Genomic DNA, 21182 nt, shown 5'->3' on the forward strand with positions numbered 1-21182 from the left:
AAGAACAGAAATCATTGAGAGGTATAAGTGGTATAAAGGAGTGGAAAAACTAAAATCCTGCAACAATAAAATTTAGAAATCTAGTTTTCTTTCCTTTATATTTTTCTGTGTCCTCTAGAAAGGAATATTATAAAAATAGCTACTCCTTACCAAGCTAGATGCTTTACATACATTATTTCCAATCTTCAATAACCTGTGGAGTAGATATTAATATCATCATTTTATACAAGACTACATGGAAGCTGTGAAATATTAAATGACTTATCTAAGGTTGCATAGCCAGTAAGTGGCACAACCACCTCTAAAATTTCATCTCTAAAGTTTCTGGTCCAAAGAAGAAAGCTCAGACAAAACGGAGAAATCAGAAACAAGAGAACCAATAAAATGAAAATAGCATTTCTCAATTTGCACAAAGAAGCAGTAAGGCTGCCTTGAGAAAAAATATTAAGAATTTTAGTGGCTGATAAATTCTAGAATTCCATTTTATAATGTCTAATAGTAGTGAAATAATTAACCCAAATAACTTCTAAACCGTATATAAACAATAATTAAAGACTACATTCACTAATCTGATACATATATTCTTCACAGGCTTACCACTACAGAAGACTGATTAAAAGCTTCCCTATGATTCTAAAATTTCAAATGATCTCTTTTCGTCTTTCTTATTAAGGTAGCCAGTTATTGCAGTAGGGGTTAAGGGCAAAGGCCCTGGAGAAAGACAATACTGGATAAAATCCCAACCTATTAGCTATATAACTATGGGCAAGTTACTTAACCTCTCTAAACCTCACTTTCTTTACCTGTAAAATAGGGTTATATCTGACTCACACCAGAGTTATTATAATGAGCAAATGAGATAATGTGTATAAAGTATTCTATTATACACAGTACCTGGTACATAGTAAGGGTCCAATAAATTTGTTACAGTGATATATATTTGGAGACTTCTGTTTTACTGGGATATTTTATATTAAATATAACTTCACTCTTTGTTACTAATGCTACTACTGGACATTACAGTTAAAGTCTCAACATTTCTTTATTAACTGTGGGGTTGTAACACAATGTGCAAAGAAAAGAAAGGTATTACAATTCCATTCAAAGAGCATACCTTTTCAGTGTCAGGACAATATACCAACAGAATTTCTAACAAAACCGAGATTTTACAAGACAAAGAGAAGAACTTTAGCTCTTTGAAATTCACTAATTCTTTTGTATGAAATGTGAAAGCATATTAAAATGTAAGGGAAAGTATAACATTGTAACATGTTATTGCTACATGATGATCCGCAAAAGTCAATTTCATCTTCCACCACTGAGGGGAGCTATAACCTAGGAGAGGTTTATATATAGAATGCCAAGGTTATTTTAAAACTTTCTCATACCTTACAATATTAATTTCATCAGCTCTCTTATTAAAATATATTTTAAATAAATTTGACAAGCATACCCCAATTCTCTTTTGGAGACCTTAGAAATAATAAGGCGGCTCATTATAACTATGTAATCATAAAGACGGGGGATCCTTATCCCTCTTCCTTTTTTCTCCATAGCATTTATGTAACCTACTATATATTTAGCATACATTATTTATTTATTTTATCTAACATACTAAATCTTTCATACACTAATTTTTATCCTCTCTCTCACACACACACATATGAGAGTAAACTACACAGCGAAGAGATTTGTTAACTTGTTATCTGGTTTTTTTTGTTTTGTTTTGTTTGAGACAGGGTTTCACTTAGTCATCCAGGCTGGAGTGCAGTGTCACGATCACAGCTCACTGCAGCCTTGACCTCCTGGGCTCAAGTAATCCTCCCACCTCAGCCTCCTGAATAGTCAGGACCACAAGCATATGCCACCATGTCCAGTTAATTTTTTTTATTTTTTTGTAGACTGAGTCTCCTTTGTGTTGCCCAGGCTGGTCTTGAATCATCTGTTTTATACACCACTATTTCCAATGCCTAGAACAGTATCTAGCACATAATACATGCTCAGTGAATACTTAAGCGCTGAATGAATGAATACTGAATCATCTATTTAAAAGGTTAAAAATCTCTCATTAGATTATGTCAAGTAAAGCAAACTGCTAATACTTGAAAAATGCAATGTCTACTTTTATCAAATTTTGGTTTAAAGAAAATGTCTAAGAACATTTCTTTCTTTCCTCTTTTCTTTTTCTTTTTTCTTTTTTTTTTTTTTTTTTGAGACACAGTCTTGCTCTGTCGCTCAGCCTGGAGTGCAGTGGCACGATCTTGGCTCACTGCAACCTCTGCCTCCCAGGTTTAAGTGATTTTGCAGCCTCAGCCTCCTGAGTAGCTGGGATTACAGTCATGCACCACCATACTTGGCTAATTTTTGCATTTTTAGTAGAGACGCTGTTTCACCATGTTGGCCAGGATGGTCTCCAACTCCTGACCTCAAGTGATCCACCCGCCTTGGCCTCCCAAAGTGCTGGGATTACAGGTGTGAGAGACTATGCCCAGCCTAAGAATATTTATTTAATCCCATAGATGGTAATACAGACAAATCTCATGAGATTGGCTTATGCAAGTTCAATAAGGTTGACCAGAAGAGCTCCTACTGTAACAGCATATGGATCCTTCACATGCTGTTTTACTGCCTCTAGGGTCTACTTTTCAAATTTTCTTCAGTATAGTTGATGGATGTTACTCACGTTATTCTTCTCTCTTTTTTTTTTTTTTTTTTTTGAGATGGAGTCTTGCTGTATCACCTAGGTTGGAGTGCAGTGGCGTGATCTCGGCTCACTGCAACCTCCATCTCCCTGGTTCAAGCAATTCCCCTCCCTCACCCTCCCGAGTAGCTGGGATTACAGGTGCATGCCACCAAGCCCAACTAATTGTTTTGTATTTTTAGTAAAGATGGGGTTTCACCATGTTGGCCAGACTGGGCTCAAACTCCTGACCTCAGGCAATCTGCCTGCCTTGGCCTCCCAAAGTGCTGGGATTACAGGTATTCTTCTCTTAAAAAGAATAACCCTTACAGGATTTATAACAGTTCATGGAGTTTAACTATACCATTCATTCACTCACTCCTTCAACAAATATTTATTGAGAAGCTACCACCCAAAGGTAGTATGGTTTAAAAAAAAATTGTGGCAGATACAGAGATAAATGAAATAAAACTTTTCCCTTGTTAAATCTACTTATGCAAGCAGGGGTCCTGTACATATCTCAGAAAACTGGCCTAGATTTTCCAAAGCAGGTAAAAAGGGTTAATACACCTTGATAGAGAAAAAAAATTATTCTCAAATATCACTATACAGGAGTTGATCTTGGCAGAAAGAAATTAATGTCCTCCTGAAAACTAAAGAGGGAGATGTACCCCATTCTCATCTATCTTCCAGGTGAGAATATAGCACTTCCTTTGTTTTGTCTTGTTTTCAGTTTAATTACATAAACTCATCCTTTTGATATAGTTCATAATTTATGATAGTTGCCCTAATTTAGAGTATATAAATTAGTGTATTCTCTTGAGTTAATGTATTTCAAATGCTTTGGTTATAACATGTGCATCTGTGCTCTTTCCCATGCATTAAGAATACAGCAATTTCACAATCCTTCTGAAATCTCATAACTTTATAATATGAAAGTAAATCTATAACGGACCTGATCTCACTACCAAACTTCTCAGCTCTTTAGTCCTAAACATGGCCCAGTTACTGCTAGGGAATAAACAAAAAATTCCTTTTGTCACTGAGATACGTAACAAAGTCAGGCATAGAAAGGAAGAATATTACACAAAGCATGTGATAAGCCTGTTATAAATACATTTTAGAACTTTAACAATTATCATGATGAATAGTCATGATGATGATGGCAATGGTAAAAGCTAATATTCACTGAAAATTATTTAATCTTCAAGCAACCCTATAACTGTATGACTGAGAATTTAAGAAATTTCCCAATGATCACAGAGCTTGTAAGTAGAAGAGATAGGATTTGAAATCAGGTTTACCTGACTCCTGTCATCTATATTATTTTCAATAGATTTCTGTGAATCTAATATATTAATAAATGTTTGGAGAGAAGGAATGTTAACATATTTCCCATTTCATCCTATGTCCACTCCCTTATTTGACAAATTTTTCAAGAATTCCAAGCCTACATTATTAATCACTATATTTGGATGGACTGTCTTCTTTAATTCCCAGTAAATAAACATTTATTGAATACCTACTATATGCCTTCTAGTCACTTGGGATTCCACAATATGTAAATTAACTTAAGATGATTATTAAGGTACCAATCTAGGATCTCTCAACCCAAATAAACAGTTAAAGCCCCACCCTTCCTTCCTTCCTTCCTTCTCTCTTTCTCTCCTTCTCTCTTTCTTCCTCCCTCACTCCCTTCCTCCCTTTCTCTCTTTCTCTCTCTTTCTTTCCTTCTTTCTTTCTCTCTCTCTCTCTTTCTTTCTTGATGGATTTTCACTCGTCACCCAGGCTGGAGTGCAATGGCACAATCTCGGCTCACTGCAACCTCTGCCTCCCGGGTTCCAGCGATTCTCCTGCCTCAGCCTCCCAAGTAGCTGGGACTACAGGTGCCCGCCATGACGCTCAGCTATTTTCTGTATTTTTAGTAGAGACAGGGTTTCACCACTTTGGCCAGGCCGGTCGCAAACTCCTGATCTCAGGTGATCTGCCTACCTCAGCCTCTCAAAGTACTGGGATTACAGGAATGAGCCACCACACCCAACCCACACACTTTATTTTTAAAGATTTCAAAGGTCATTCATGGTTTCATCCAACACATGTGGAGATGAGTATCTGCTATGTGATAAGGACTATGCTAGATGCTGACATATAAAAAGATGAATAAGATATGGGCTTGCCCTTAAACCCCAAACAGAATATATATATATATATATATATATATATATTTTTATATATACATATATTTATATATATATATAAAATACACATACACACACACATACAAACATACATATAATTTGGTATTGAAGACTTACAGTGTTAATAAAAGCATTTCTTACAAATAATTTTGTTACTGGCTATCATTTCATTAAAAACATTCTAAAAGCTACAAATCACTATTTAATTTTCTTAAGGCAACATTTTTCCTACCACCAAAATGCCAATGTACCTTAATAATGCATATATAAAGTTCAAAATGTGAAAGGTGAAGGAATTTGCCATTAGCTTACATTTTCTATGACAAATGTCCACTCTTTGTCTTCAAATTCTTCCGCATGAGGATCCTGTAACAAAAGCAAAATATGAAATGGAATTGAAATACATGTCTTCAGTCCAATGAATCCAATTAAGAAAATACATATAGCCTTGTTTTTAGCTTTCACTAACTTTTAAAAATGGAGAGGCAGAATAGCCTACTCTTTTCTTTTGCATTATTTTTATTATAATTTTTGTAACTTATATTTTAGGGTTGGGGTATATGTGCAGGTATGTTACATAGGTAAACTCATGGCACAGGAGTTTGTTGTACAGATTATTTTCTCACCCAGGTACGAATCCTAGTACCCAATAGTTATTTTTCCTGCTCCTCTCCCTCCTCCCACCCTTCACCCTTCACCCTTCAACTTCCAATAGGCCGCAGTGTCTGTTGTTCCCTTCTTCGTGTTCATGAGTTTTCATCACTTAGCTCCCACTTATAAATGAGAACATGCAGTATTTAGTTTCCTGTCCCTTCAATAGTTTGTGAAGGATAATAACCTCCAGCTCCATCCATGTTCCAGCAAAAAGCATGATCTCATTCCTTTTTATGGCCACATAGTATTCCATTGTAAACATATACAACATTTTATTTAGTCTGTCACTGATGGGCATTTAGGTTGATTCCATGTCTTTGCTACTGTGATTAGTGCTGCAATGAATTTACACATGCATGTTTCTTTATGGCAGAATGATTTATAGTCCTCTGGGTATATACCCAGTAATGGGATTGCTGGGTTGAATGGTCTTGCCATTAGCTCTTTGAGGAATTGCCATACTGCTTTTCACAAAGGTTGAACTAATTTACATTCCTACCACCAGTGTATAAGTGTTCCCTTTTCTCCACAACCTTGCCAGCATGTTATTTTTTGACTTTTTATTAATAGCCACTCTGACTGGTGTGACATGCTATCTTGTGATTTTGATTTGCATTCCTCTAATGATCACTGATGTTGAACTTTTTTTCATATGCTTGTTGGCTACATGTATGTTTTTTGAAATGTGCCTGTTCGTGTCCTTTGCCCACTTTTTAATGGGGTTGTTTTGTTTTTTTCTTGTAAATTTAAGTTCCTTAGAGATGCTGGATATTAGACCTTTGTCAGATGCACAGTTTGCAAATATCTTCTCCCATTCTGTAGGCTGTCTGTTTACTCTGTTGATAGTTTCTTTTGCTGTGCAGAAACTCTTGTTTAATTAGATCTCATTTGTCAACTTTCGCTTTTGTTGTAATTGCTTTTGGTGGCTTTGTCATGAAATCTTTGCCAGTTCCTATGTTCAGGCAGGTATTGCCTATGTTGTCCTTCAGGGTTTCTATAGTTTTGAGTTTTATTTTTAAGTCTTCAATTCATCTTGAGTTGATTTTTGTATATGGTGTAAGAAAGGGGTCCAGCTTCAGTCTTCTGCATATGGCTAGTCAGTTATTCCAGCACCATTTATTGAATAGGGAGTCTTTTCCTTATTGCTTTTTTTTGTCAGCTTTGTCAAAGATCAGATAGTTGCAGGTGTGTGGCCTTGTTTCTGGGTTCTCTATTCTGTTCCATTAGTCTACATGCCTGTTTTTTTTTTTTTTTTTTTTTTTACCAGTACCATGTTGTTTTGGTTATTATAGCCCTGCAGTATAGTTTGGAGTCAGGTAGCATGATGCTTCCAGCTTTGTTCTTTTGGCTTAGGATTGCCTTGGCTATTCGGACTTTTTGGTTTCATATGAATTTTTAAAAAGTTTTTTCAAGTTCTGTGAAGAATGTCATTGGTAGTTTGATAGGAATAGCACTGAATCTGTAAATTGCTTTGGGCAGTATGGCATTTTAATGATATTTGTTTTTCCTATCCATAAGCACTGGAATGTTTCTCCACTTGTTTGTGTCATCTCTGATTTCTTTGAGCAGTGTTTTGTAGTTTTCATTATACAGATCTTTCACCTCCCTGGTTAGCTGTATTCCTAGGTATTTTGTTATTTTGGGGGCAATTGTAAATGGGATCGTGTTCCTCATTTGGCTCTCGGCTTGGCTTTTGTTGGTGTATAGGAATGTTAGTGATTTTTACACATTGATTTTGTATCCTGAAACTTTGCTGAAGTTATTTATCAGCTGCAGGAGCTTTTGGGCTGAGACTGTGGGGTTTTTTAGATTAGGATCATGTCGTCTACAAACAGGGATAAACTGACTTCCTCTCTTCCTATTTGGATCGCTTTATTTCTTTCTCTTGCCTGATTGCTCTGGCCACAACTTCCAATACTAAGTTAAATAGGAGTGGTGAGAAAGGGCATCCTTGTCTTGTGCTGGTTTTCAAAGGGAATGCTTCCAGCTTTTGCCCATTCGATATGATGTTGGCTGTGGGTTTGTCATCGATAGCTATTATTTTGATATATGTTCCTTCAATACCTAGTTTTGAGAGTATTTAACACAAAGGGATGTTGAATTTTATCAAAAGCCTTTTCTGCATCTATTGAGATAATCATGTGGTTTTTATCTTTAATTCTATTTATGTAATGAATCACATTTATTGACTTGCATATGTTGAATCAACTTTGCATCCTGAGGACTAAGCCGACTTGATCGTGGTAGATTAGCTTTTTGATGTGCTGCTAGTATCAGTTTGCCAGTATTTTACTGAAGATTCTTGCATCGACGTTCATCAAGGATATTGGCCTGAAGTTTTCTTTTGTTGTGTCTCTGCCAGGTTTTGTTATTAGGATGATGTTGACCTCATAGAATGAGTTGGGAAGGAGTTTCTCCTCCTCAATTTTTAGAATAGTTTTGGTAGGAATAGTACCAGCTATTCTTTGTATATCTGGTAGAATTCAGCTGTGAACTCATCTGGTCCTGGGCTTTTTTTGGTTGGTAGGCTATTTATTACTGATTCAATTTTGAAGCTCGTTATTGGTCCCTTTCAGGGAATCAATTTCTTCCTGGTTCACTCTTGGGAGGGTATATGTGTCCAGGAATGTATCCATCTCTTCTAGGTTTTCTAGTTTGTGTGCAAAGAGGTGTTCATAGTAGTTTCTGATGGTTATTTTCATTTCTCTGAGGTCAGTGGTAACAGCCTCTTCATCATTTCTAATTGTGTTTATTTGGCTCTTCTCTCTTTTCTTATTAGTCTAGCTAGCAGCCTATCAATCTTAATTTTTTCAAAAAACCAACTTCTGAATTTGTTGATCTTTTGAATGGGTTTTCATTTTCTATTTCTTTCAGTTCAGCTCTGATTTTGGTTACTGCTTGTCTTCTGCCAGCTTTGGAGTTGATTTGTCCTTGCTTCTCTAATTCTTTCAGTTGTGATGTTAGGATGTTAATTTGAGATTTTTCTAACTCTTGCTATGGGTATTTAGCGCTTTGAATTTCCCTCTTAACACTGCCTTAGCTGTGTCCCAGTGATTCTGGTCTGTTGTATCATTGTTCTCATTAGTTTCAAATAACTTCTTGATATCTGCCTTAATTTCATTATTTACCCCAAAGTAATTCCAGAGCATGATGTTTAATTTCCATCTAAATGCATGGTTTTGAGTGATTTACTTAGTCTTGACTTTTTTTTTTTTTTTTTTTTTGACAGAGTCTTGCTCTGCTGTCCAGGCTGCAGTGCAGGGGCATGATCTTGGTTCACTGCAACCCTCAGTGAACTCCTGGGCTCAAGCGATCCTCCCACCTCAACCTCCTGAGTAGCTGGGACTACAGGCACACACCACTGTGCCCAGCTAATTTTTTGTATTTTCAAAAGAGACAGGGTTTTGCCATGTTGCCCAAGCTGGTCTTGAACTCCTGAGCTCAAACGATCTCCTTGCCTCAACCTTCCACAGTGCTGGGATTACAGGAGTGAGCCACTGCACCTGGTCCGTTTTTTTGTATTTTTTGTAGAGATGGGGTTTCACCATGTTGCCCAGGCTTGTCTTGAACTCCTTGGCTCAAGCAATCACCCACCTCAGCCTCCCAAAGTGTTGGGATTACAGACATGACCCACTGTGCCTGGTCATACCCTACTTTTATAATACTTCCATAATTTATCTAAATTATAATCATTATTTAATATTAAGATCTCCTCTATTTTATTTTTGTTGATGCATATCACTATCTTCCATCACTAACTCTACCTGATCAGAGGCAGATAAACCAGTAAATGGACTATTAAGAAGCAGCTTATTAAGATATTAAATGCTAACATAAAGCCCTGCCTTCATTTTTATACCTGTATGTATCTTAAACTAAAAGTACCATCAGAGGCAAAGTTTTCTTCAGTGCAGAGGTTAAATAAACAGCTGGAATTTCAAAGCACTAAAAGGGACTTGATAATCTAGACAAAATGGCAAACCAGCAGGGCTACTGATGCCCTTCCTCTTACCTCTCCCTCATTAACCCCAGAAATACCTTAGAAACCTGGGAAAGGGTAATGGATCCTACAACCAAATGTAACCATTTTTTTTTTTTTTTTAATGAAGCACACTTTTGCAAGCATTTACTTGAGAAATATTTATTGGGGACTTAGTATATAAGGGATTGTAGAGATGTTACATGGATTCAAACACAGTTGTCCTTGCCTTCAAAGACAAACACAGTAGTTCTAAATCCAAATAAATGTATGGTGAATGAAATAAATGATTTTACCAGAGATTAGAAAATGACACACTACTTCTTACAAGAATGAACAAGAAAAGCTTCATGAAAGAGAAAACATCTGGGCTGGGTGGGATTATATAAGATTTCCACAGATTTTAGAGTAAGTAAAGGCAAAAGGCAACAAAGTATAAGAAACAGAGAGAAAAGTAGTGGGGTCACATTACATGCCCATTTAACTTACTCAAGTTCACTCCAGGTATCAGAGGTGAGGTAGGAATGGAGGTATCAAGAGAATGAGAGAATATCTCAATAAAGCATGCTTTTGGCTCAACATTGCACTCTAAGATTGAGCATACACGGATGGGAGATGAACTCTGATATTTCCCTACTGGGTCTCTTAGGTCCCATGTTTCTCATAGAGAAACATCTTATTTATGATTGATTCCACTTTGGTCTACTAATGATCTTCTATTTCTATCGCCATAGTTGAGATCGTACCTAGGCTATTTCAAGATGAACGTGACTGCAGCATTCTCTCAGTCTCTCTGATCTCCATTCAATCTTGTACACAGATTAATTTTCCCAAACCACAGTTCTGACCATATCAGTACCAACTCAGATTTCTTTAACAACTCCTACAACTTATGAGATAAATTCCAAACTCCTTAGTTACTTCTTATGTCTGTTTACTCATTTTCTAGTATAATAGCATGGCAGCTGGCTGAGTTTGAGCTGTATTGAAGCAACTATTTTTATGAGTAAATTCACATAGGTAGGATAAAAGCCTGCCAAAATAAGTTTCTTTGGTGGTGGTGAACAGGGAAAGGGTAGAAAGAAAAGGGAAGTGGAAAAAATATACTTAATATTTATTTCCTCAGCTGGCTCTGCCAATAAACTGGTTTTAAGGAGAAAAAGAATTAATTGTAAATAAAGGTTGAAAGGGCTTTTCCATGATGCACAGAGAGTACTACTTTAGAAAGCAAGTAATACAGTGTGATGCAATGCAGGGGAGACATCATACCATTCTCCCTGCCTATCCCTCCCCTCTCATTTTGTATTTTGAGGAAGGCAGCACAGCTCCAGCACAGTTAGTATCAAAATAATAATATAAAATATTTACTGAGCACTCACCATGTCCCAGTTCTTGTGCTAAGTGTTTTACTCATCATAGTAACCTATGAGGTAGGTACTATCTTCACTCCCATTTAACAGAGCAGAAAAATGAAACCTAAGGGATGCAGCTTCCCACAGTGCACAACTAGTGTTTAAGCTAAGCTGCTGTTCCAGATCTGTCTGACTTTTACCCACTTTGTTGATTCAGTGTAGGCACTGTGCCCCCAGGATCTAGAAAAGTACCTGGCACATAGCAAGGCTCTCAAGAATATTGGATTAATGAAGTAATGAATATATATCTTATAAATTAATAAATATTTAACAGCACCATATACATATGACATACATTAACTCTTAAAGCAATGAAATATGTTTTAAAGCACAGATAATGTATTATCCCTAAAATAATTTTTGCCAAAGAATAATTTTAATGAGACCAAGAGGAATATCTCACAGGGCCAAGTCAGTAAAAAGATGTAAAATAAGCAGCAAAGATGTTCATTTCCAAGGCACTTAAAAATGGTATCTCTACATAATTAACTATATTACTGACCAGACAAAAACATTTGTAATGAGAATTGCTTCTAGCGTAATTCAATTAAGCCTTTTTTTATATCCTACTCTCCCTCTGCTGTCTCCTTTCTTAGCACTGCACTAAAGAGAAAAATTAAAAATAGCTTGAAGAGCCATTGTCCTTCTCAAAATCCTAAAAGTCTTTTTAAAAAAAAAAATTTACTGGAAACAGCTATTTTCAATTTAACTCAAATCTCAAAAGCAGGATCAAGAAATTAATTTTTGGTTAAATCACAGAAAAATTAAACATACTGTTAACTTTCTTAAAAAGCACCTCCTCTATGAGCATACCTCTGTGTATGCTACTCACTAAGTGCAAAAAGGGTTCAGAGCAGTCCTTCCTATTTGCAAATTTCAAGATTAAGTGAATTATGAGATTTAATACCAGTTTTAAAAAGAGGAAATGTGAAGTTTTTTACTTGAATATTTTAAGTGTTGTTCAAAACCAAGATCCAAAAATTACCGTGAACAAATGAAAAGTTGTTCCATTTTGTTCTGTTTTACTTTTCTGCTTATCTATAAGAATTCTGGGAGGATGGAAGGAGTCAGGAAGATGAAAGTATCCATTGAAAATACTCATTTAAATATTGAAAATGGTCACAAGGTTGCCTCAACAGCACAATTGTGTAGAAACGTTTAATACAGCAGACTGAGAGGGAGGAGTGTTTGGGTTTTTTTCTACATACTAACCCTCCAAATCTAAAAATTCAGTGATAAGGTTATGCTGAACATTCTCATCAGTACTTGAAAACCTCACTTATCTCCTAATCCTCCGAGCAACACATTTCAACAGCCACTTTCAACTCAGAATCACTGTCAATGCACAACCTTTCCCAAAACACAAGGCGAAGGCTATTTTTCAGCTCTATTCTAGCCCCTCATTCTCTATCACCATTTTATTAAAATGTTGTATAACTATGTCCATCCATTTGCTTTGCCAATACAGACTAAAACAAAACAAGAAATTACTTAAAAGTCTTCCTCAAGTATGTCAGAGATCCTACTGCGGTGATCAATATTTACAACTCTTTTTATTACAGAGTAGGCAGTACAGTGTAGAGGAATGAACAGGGCTAAATCACAGTCTATTTGGACAAGTTACATTGCTCTCTAATCTCAGTTTCCTTATCAGTAAAGTGAGACTCATTATAAAACCTTAGAGTTGCTGTGAAAGTTAAATGAACTAATAATCCATATAAAGATTCTTCTGACACCAGAGATATTGCTCTTAATTACCAAGACTAGTGTATCATTCCAGTAGGACAAAAATGGATAGGAGAGGCTTAATAACTGGCTTTTTGGACAGCTGGTTAAAAGGGCAACAGAGTGGTTCTGAGTATCCTAAAAAAAAGAATAGCAGTTACTGCCTCATTCCTATTTCTCCCTGAATAAATCAAGAATGGTATACATCTGACAAGGACAATCAAGTAATGCTATAATATCAGTAACAGTAATATCAAAACTACAAAATACACACAATGTGCTAAGAATCATTAATAAAATACACATATAATACAGAACATTTAAAATTAGTATTCCATTTATGGGCTAGTACATTAATATTCATATTGTTTTGTTCTATTGAACTCTGCAGTACTTTCTGAATAAATAAATAAATTTATCAAATATGAATTTAAAACATATCTTGTTATATTAACATTAATAAGATATTTATCATATACTAATTTTAAAGCATCCTTTTATCAAACAAGGCTAACAAAATGAAGGTCAAGACTCAGAATTCCACACTCCTCAGCTTTCCACAGGGAAGGCATTTTATAGTTTTCTGTGGGTAGAGTGTAGGAAGTGGTGAAAGAACTATGTCAGCTGATCTGAATTGTAACAAGTTCAAAAAGATCCCCGACTTTATAAACCATGAAATACTGTGATTCCTTTGCATTGTTATAAATTGCTATGTCCCTAAAAATAATGCACAGTAGGTACCAGACTGGACATAAAAGTATAGAACAATGAACACTGAAATATTCTGTCATTTGGTATCCTGGTTATATAATAAATTCTATAGCCTATAAAAATGGAACTTACCTTAAAAAGTGTTACAGTGATTTCAATGTTTTCAGGAACAGGCCACACAACAACACCACGATAGGGATTTTTTATTCCAGGTTGCCAGCTATGTGCCTACCAGAATAAAAATGATACCTTCAATATGAAGTACAGGAAATGCAATGTTAGTAATTTACCAGAATAAAATGATACCTTCAATATGAAGTATAGGAAATGCAATGTTAGTAATTTACAATGGTATATTGACCCTATGTAGTATCCCTGAAACAAAAATGATTAATCAAATAAAACTTTTCAAGCACTAAGCTTGGGCCAAGATAGTTATATCATACGACAGCTACAGATTACTATCTGTAAACAAATCTTCATCCCCTCATACACACAGAAGAACATGCAAAAATCATGAAAACATGATGTCTCACGTTTTCAAAAGCTACTATCTGTTTAAAGTGTTTTATTAGAAGAGATATTTTAAAAATTATTTTTGTGGACTAGGAACTTTAAGACAAATTCATACTTTAAAAGAAAAAACTAACCGAATAACTTTGCATTTAAGTTCATTTCCCACTAAACTGTAATGTTTATTTGGGGTAGATAAAGAACAGCATCAGTTTCTCCAGGTAATATTCCTAGTACTGATAATTATAGGTATTTTTTTCCTTGTAAATCTTGATTATCAAGGTTCCCTAAGGAAACTCCACACTCCAAAATTTGGGGGTAACCACCATAGTTCTTCCTTTGTGGCACTTCTAGTCAAAGCTGAGCTAATGGAAGATGGCATGCCAAGACATCTCAACTCAACTAAGTCTTCACCTCTATTGGCTACAGGACTGTCCATGGACATGCTATGAAAATTATAATAAAAGCTAACACTTATAGAGTACTTTCTATGTGCCGGTCCATGTCTTAAGAATTTACTTATGTTAAACTCATTTAATCTACATAAGAACCATATGATGTTCTTCTACTATTCATTCATTCATTCACTCATTTGCTCAATTGATACTATCTGCCAAGCACTGTTCTAGGCCCTGGAGGAGTGAAAAACAATATGCCTTGGGGGAGTTTACAATACAGTAGGAAGAGAACACAAACAGAACAATTAAGCAAAATATATATGTTAGGTAGAGGTAAGTGCTATAGTGAAAAAAAAGTAGGGAAGAAGAATTGGGGGTAAGAAAAGGCAATATTTTTCAATAGGGTGCTTAGAGAAGACTTCATTGAGAAGATGACACTTGAGAGAAGGCCAAAAACAAGGTAAAGGAATCAGACATGTAAATGCATGAAAAGAGGTACCTAGGGAGAAAAACCAGCAACTGGAAAGGTGCTGAGGCTCTTATATAATAAAGAGGGCAATGTGGCTGGAACAGAGTGGTCAAGAGGATAGCAGTAAGACACAAGGCCAGAGAAATAAAGGAGGGTCCAATCATATAAGGCCCTGGTAGGTCATTGCAAAGATATTGACTCGTATTTTGAGTGAAATGGGAAGCCACTGGAGGGTTTCAAGCAGAGGAATGACAATCTAATATGTTTCAACAGTCTCATATTGGCTAATGTTTTGAGAACAGGTTCCAAACATAAGAGAGAAACAGGGAGATCAATTAAAAAGCTACTGCAATAATCCAAGGGAGATGTGATAGTTACTTAGCTTGGGGTGGTAGAAAAGTGGTACAAAGCGGCCAGATTCTGGGTATCTTTTTATATTTTCTAGGTAGAGTCCACAGGATGTGCTGCCTGATTATAAGAGACAAAGAAAGTAGCCAAGGCTGATTCTAAGGCTTCTACCTTTTAGAAGAAAGGAATTGCTATTAACAGATAGGAGGCAAAACTACAGAAAGGACAGATTTGGGAAATAAGTTCAGAAGCTCCGTTTCACACACATTAAATATGAGTTGCCTCTTAGATATTCAAGGGTGGATGTTCAAATAAGCAGCTGGATTACGTGTCTGGAGCTGCAAATTTGGGAACTGTCAGCACACAGGTAATATTTAAAGTTTAAGAATACAGATAATACCAAGGGAGTGAGTACAGATAAAGAATATAAAGGTCCAAAGACTAAGTCTCGGAGAAAAACATTAAACAAGTCAAGAAAATGAAGAAGCCAGCAAAGGCCCATCAGTTGAAGCAAAAGTGTGGCATCCTGAAAGTCTAGTGATAAGAGTGTTTCAAGGAGAAGAGAACAACCACCTGTGCCAAATGTTGATGACAAAGTCAAATAGGATGAGGCCTGAAAACCGGTCACTGGGTCTAACAAAGCAGAAGCCATTAATAAGGCCAGGTACAGTGGCTGATGCCTGGAATCCCAGCTACTTGGGAGGCTGAGGTGGGAGGATAGCTTGAGCCCAGGAGTATGAGTTTGAGAAGGCATTAATAACTTTACAAGAGCAGTTTCAGTAAAGTGATGAGAACAAAGACCTGACTGGAATTAATTTAAGAAAGAATGGGAAGAAAGAAATTGAAGAGAGCCAATATACTGAACTTCTCTGGGGTGTTTTGCTGAAAGGAAAAGAAACAGGTTGGCGCTAGTGGAGAAAATCATGGCAGAAGAGAATTTTAAGAACAGAAAAATATTTTATGCTGATGGGAAATATTCAGTTGAGAGGGAAAATCTAATGATGCAGAAGAGAGAAGGGAGAATTGCTAATGTCCTTAACAGTATACAATAAGACAGATTGATCCTTCCTGGCAGCACAGACCATTCTTCCATAATAATAGAAAAAGAAGTTACAGTATATGAGTGCAGATGCAAGTCAGGCAGCAGATTAAACAGATTGAAAAACTGAGAGACAAACTTGCCCAAGATCACACAGAAAGTAAGTAGCAGAATTTGATTTGAACCTGTGCCAAGGAACCGAGAAGGGATCAAGATTAGGTACAGTTAGGACCACGCAAATCTTATCACATCTTACTAGTTAAAATGCCAGCAGAAGATACAGGTTTAACAGTGTACGCCAAATCCAACTTACGAATTGTCAATAATTGTCCCTCTATTCTCTTTCTATTGCCACCCTATCACAAAACTTCAGGTACAGAGATGGAAACAGAGGCTCATCACGAGACTTAGCATACCATAGTGAAAGGTACAGAACAGAGTTTCTTGATTAAAAAACATCTCTCCTGAGATTTCTCTAGTCCCCTGACCATTTCCATGTCTGTTGACAGCTTTAAAACAAAAACTCCACAAAGTAAACAATCTCCATTTTGAAAAGTAAATTTCTGTGCACCCTAGATAATCAATCAAAACTCCACTCTACATACTTAATTCTGAAAACTTATAACAACCTTAACTCTTATGGTTAATCAAGCTGTTTTTCTGGTCTCTTCAAGCTTCCCATAATTAAATATTCATAGTTGTGCCATGCAATAAAAATGTTAGAAAAAGAGTGTAATCACTGAATCTTTCTAATCATCCCCAGCAGAAAAGACAAGGCTACTTACTAAATTCTCAATGAAAAATACCCATCAGAGATTTTTAGACCTGAAGATATCCTTAGATCTAATTCAGATCTGGATAAAGAAACTGAAGCAAGCAAAGAGTAAATGGTTTGCATGAACTCATACTAGCAACCAGGAGGAGAGCCCAGACTCCATGACTCACCAAACCCATATCATGCCCTGCTCTATCTCTGATTTGCATGGTAGTCAAGAAAATAGTCTTCCATCCCTTAGGACTTAATATCTCTGTGTATGACACAGTGATCAAAAGTGGGAAAAGCAGGGAATACGGAGACCATCTAACAACTGGGCAGTTAGGAGATGATAGTTTCAGATAATTTCCTCAGGTATCCTAAAGCTTGGTCCTCTAAATCCTCAGTCCTGGATCAGGGAATAGTAATTAGACTGCTGAACAAATAAAAATACAATCTGCTTAACAAACTAAAGCCTTTTTATTATGATTAATAAAAGGAGACATAAGTATGCTAGTTCCTAAGTTGCTAGTACACTGCTACTTTCCTACCATTCTATTCAGGAACTCTCTCCCAGCAAAAAGGTCTAACCGAGTTCTGGCTTTTTGATATTCCTTCTGGGGCTGTACAACCTGGCTAAGACACTATAATAGTATCAATTAATCTAGCTAAATAGCTGACAATGAGTACAGTCAGGGCCAGCTTTCTATTGTTTAGCTAATTATTATTTACAGATGGCCTTGAACAACACAGGTATGAACTGCACAGTTCCACTTACATGCAGATTTTTTTCAACCAAAAGCAGACCAAAATCAGTGTGCACAAGATGCAAAACCTGCATATGTGGAAGGCTGACTTTTCACATATGCAAGTTCCACAGGGCCATCTTCAGGACTTTATGTGCAGATTTCAGTATACACAGGGGTCCTGGAACCAATCCCCCATATATACCTAGGGACAACTGTACTAGTAGAAAGCAGAGGATCAGTAAGTTTCACCAGAGAAGAAACCAAGGACATTCAAAGTGGAAAATCTGACCACAAAAAAATAGTGTTACTGTTTTCTAAGAATTTACTACAACTTTTACCTCAAACAGTGATAATCTGAACGTAGAAAAAGAATGACAAGTTTAATACAGGTAACTAGAAAGAGTTATGGTAATAAACATCTAATTGTACTAACCCACAGAGACACTAATTTAGGTTTTTAAGAGGTTGATATAGGAAAAAGCACACAACTGGCTGGGCACAGTGGCTCATTCCTATAATTCCAGCACTTTGCGAGGCTGAGGCAGGTGATCACTTGAGGTCAGGAGTTTGAGACCAGTCTGGCCAACATGGTGAAACCCTGTCTCTACTGAAAATACAAAAATTAGCCGGGCATAGTGGTGGGTGTCTGTAATCCCAGCTACTTGGGAGGCTGAGGCAGGAGAATCGCTTGAACCAGGGAGGTGGAGGCTGCAGTGAGCCAAGATCACGCCACTGCACTCCAGCCTAGATGACAGAGCGAGACTCCATCTCAAAAAAACAAAAGAAAAAGCACACCACATTGGCAAACATCAGCACTACGAGAATCCTGAGCAGTTTTCATTCTGAGTAATAGAAAGGATTTCCCTATAAAATAAGTAGGCACAGGAACACATTTACAGCCATTTGGCTCCTTAGTATAGTTAGGAAAGGCAGATTATTTAATCATTTGCCAATATCCTAGTACAGCTAATGGCAGAAAAAATTAGGATACATTATCCTGGTCCCCTTCTACAATTTTCCTCACATTTCAAGTCACATCAAAGATCCTTTGACATCTGCCAAAAACCAACTTGGAAAAAGGCAACACTTCTCAATTTTGGGTGACTCTCATTCGCTAATTATTTCATGTCATATTCTTACCTAAAAAACGTGTACCTAGTACAGAACTAAGTACAGAGTTAGCATTCATTATTTCTGATTCCTGTAAAATTGAAATATTTCAGTGAAAATTTACAAATGCCATATAGTTTTTAAACTGACAATTTTCAATTTTTAAAACTGCATATATCCACATAAGATGTCATGTATAAAGTCATCTTAGAGTTGTCAACATGACTGTCATTAGGCAAAGCTCTGCAGCTAGCTGTACTCTCCTTCTTGAAATGGTAGCACATTGTAAAGGCTGTAGCACAATCACAGAGCAAGGAAGTAAAGGTGGTAATGCCATGAAAAAAAATTGGTGAGGATTTTAAAGTTATGGTTTCTTTTTGGAATTCTCCAACCTCTCTGTGAGCCTAAATTTCTAGTAAGATAACAGGATTTAGGGCAACATAACTACGCTGCCATAATTTTTCTGGTCTATCCTAATTGCCCTGATTCCAATACTGTCACATATTGTACTGAAACATAATTTATTTAAGCATATACAAATCCATTGCAGCCTGACAAAAATCTTTGTTATAAAAGCCATGACTTAGAGAGAAGAGGAAGGGACGCTGCATATTGTGTTAACTACTCAGGGTAATTATTCTCTCAATCAAAAATTATTCTAGGATCAGATGTGGTGGATCATGCCTGTAATCCCACACTTTGGGAGGCTGAGGAGGGCGGCTCATCTGAGGTCGGGAGTTTGAGACCAGCCTGACCAGCATGGTGAAACGCTATCTCTACTAAAAATACAAAACTTAGCCAGGTGTGGTGGTGCATGACTATAATCCTAGCTATTCAGGAGGCTGAGGCATGAGAATTGCTTGAACCTGAAAGGTGGAGGTTGCAGAGAACCGAGATCATACCACTGCACTCCAGCCTGGGCGACAGAATAAGACTGTCTCAAAAACAAAACAAAGATTCTATAATGAGCTCCTTGTATATTTAGCTCCAAATTCAGACATGTACTCAAAAAAGAGTGAGCAATAAACTGAGAAGTAAATTTTTTTTTTTTTTTTTTTGAGACAGAGTCTCGCTCTTTCACCCAGGCCGGAGCGCAGTGGCGCTATCTGGGCTCACTGCAAGCTCCGCCTCCTGGGTTCACACTGTTCTCCTGCCTCAGCCTCCCGAGTAGCTGGGACTACAGAAGGTGTCTTATTATTTTATTGTCTAATCAGGTAATGAACTGACTTATCTGGGTGTCAATTCTAAATTTTAATCCACTATTTAAAAATAAAAATAGATAATATACTGAGAATCAGGAAAGAAAAATAGTAAGCTACACAGATGCCAAAAAGAAACGATTATTGTAGCTGGGCATGGTGGCTCATGTCTGTAATCCCAGCACTTTCGGAGGCTGCGGCAGGTGGATCACTTGAGATCAGGAGTTCGAGACCAGCCTGAACAACATGGTGAAAGCCCGTCTCTACTAAAAACACAAAAATTTGCTGGGAATTGTGGCGCATGTCTGTAATCCCAGCTACTCAGGAGACTAAGGCAGGAGAATTGCATGAACCCAAGAAGCGGAGGTTGCAGTGAGCCAAGATCATCCCACTGCACTCCAGCCTGGGCGACAGAGCAAGACTCTGCCTCAAAAAAAAAAAAAAAAAAAAAAAAAAGAAAAAGAAATGATTATCATGTAGTTCAAACTCTTTCTAAAACATAGTACAAAGTAAAAACTAGAATATATTCTGCTAGCTGCGCAACATGGTGAAATCCCGTCTCTACAAAAAAAACAAAAAATTAGCCTAGCATGGTGGTGCACGCCTCTCCAGCTGCCTGGGAGGCTGAGGTCAGAGGATCATCTGAGCCCAGGGATGTTGAGGCTGCAGTGCTGTGATCATACCACTGCACTCTAGCCTGGGAAACAAGTAAGATCGTGTCTTAAAATAGATATATATTTTCTGACCAATAGTTGCAGAGATTTGTTCCTCCTACATGAGTTCAATGATACTTAGCAGCAAGTAATGTATATTTTAAAGGAAAAGCATCAGAAAACAGAAAGGTCTTTCAGAATAAAAAGTGGTTCTAGTCTTTAGATTTAACATAACTGATAGCTAACTTAGCAGCTGGAAACAAACGTTTTTCAATCATTCTGAAATGTCATGGATCTCACTCTCAAGATTTCTTTTTCAGTTGCTTAACTTTTATAATAATATAATCATTTCCTTCATAGTTCCTGGAACTTATTTTTATTTCCCTATTTAGCTTATTATGTACAATTTATAAAACAGCATTTTCTGTCTTTTTTTTTTTTTTTTTTTTGAGATGGAGTTCCGCTTTTGCTGCCCAGGCTGGAGTGCAAGGGCACGATCTCAGCTCATTGCAACCTCCATCGCCCGGGTTCAAGCTATTCTCCTGCCTCAGTGTCCGCGTACCTGGGATTACAAGCATGTGCCACCACGTC

General features: G+C 36.9%; 1 protein-coding gene across 39 annotated transcripts in view; it reads right to left on the bottom strand.

Annotated features, from left to right (window-relative positions):
- EHBP1 (EH domain binding protein 1) overlaps nucleotides 1-21182 on the bottom strand; it is a 381714-nt gene that overhangs the window by 276709 nt on the left and 83823 nt on the right. For all 39 annotated transcript variants that reach the window (XM_054475129.1, XM_063648666.1, XM_054475115.1 and 36 more), the window contains exons 4-5: nucleotides 13492-13587; nucleotides 5191-5244 (exon numbers count right to left, since the gene is read on the bottom strand). In XM_054475129.1, coding sequence (XP_054331104.1) covers nucleotides 5191-5244; nucleotides 13492-13587 — 150 coding nt within the window. The remainder of the gene's footprint in view (nucleotides 1-5190; nucleotides 5245-13491; nucleotides 13588-21182) is intronic.

The sequence above is a fragment of the Pongo pygmaeus genome, chromosome 12 (assembly GCF_028885625.2).
Source record: "Pongo pygmaeus isolate AG05252 chromosome 12, NHGRI_mPonPyg2-v2.0_pri, whole genome shotgun sequence".
Classification (NCBI taxonomy): Eukaryota; Metazoa; Chordata; class Mammalia; order Primates; family Hominidae; genus Pongo; species Pongo pygmaeus.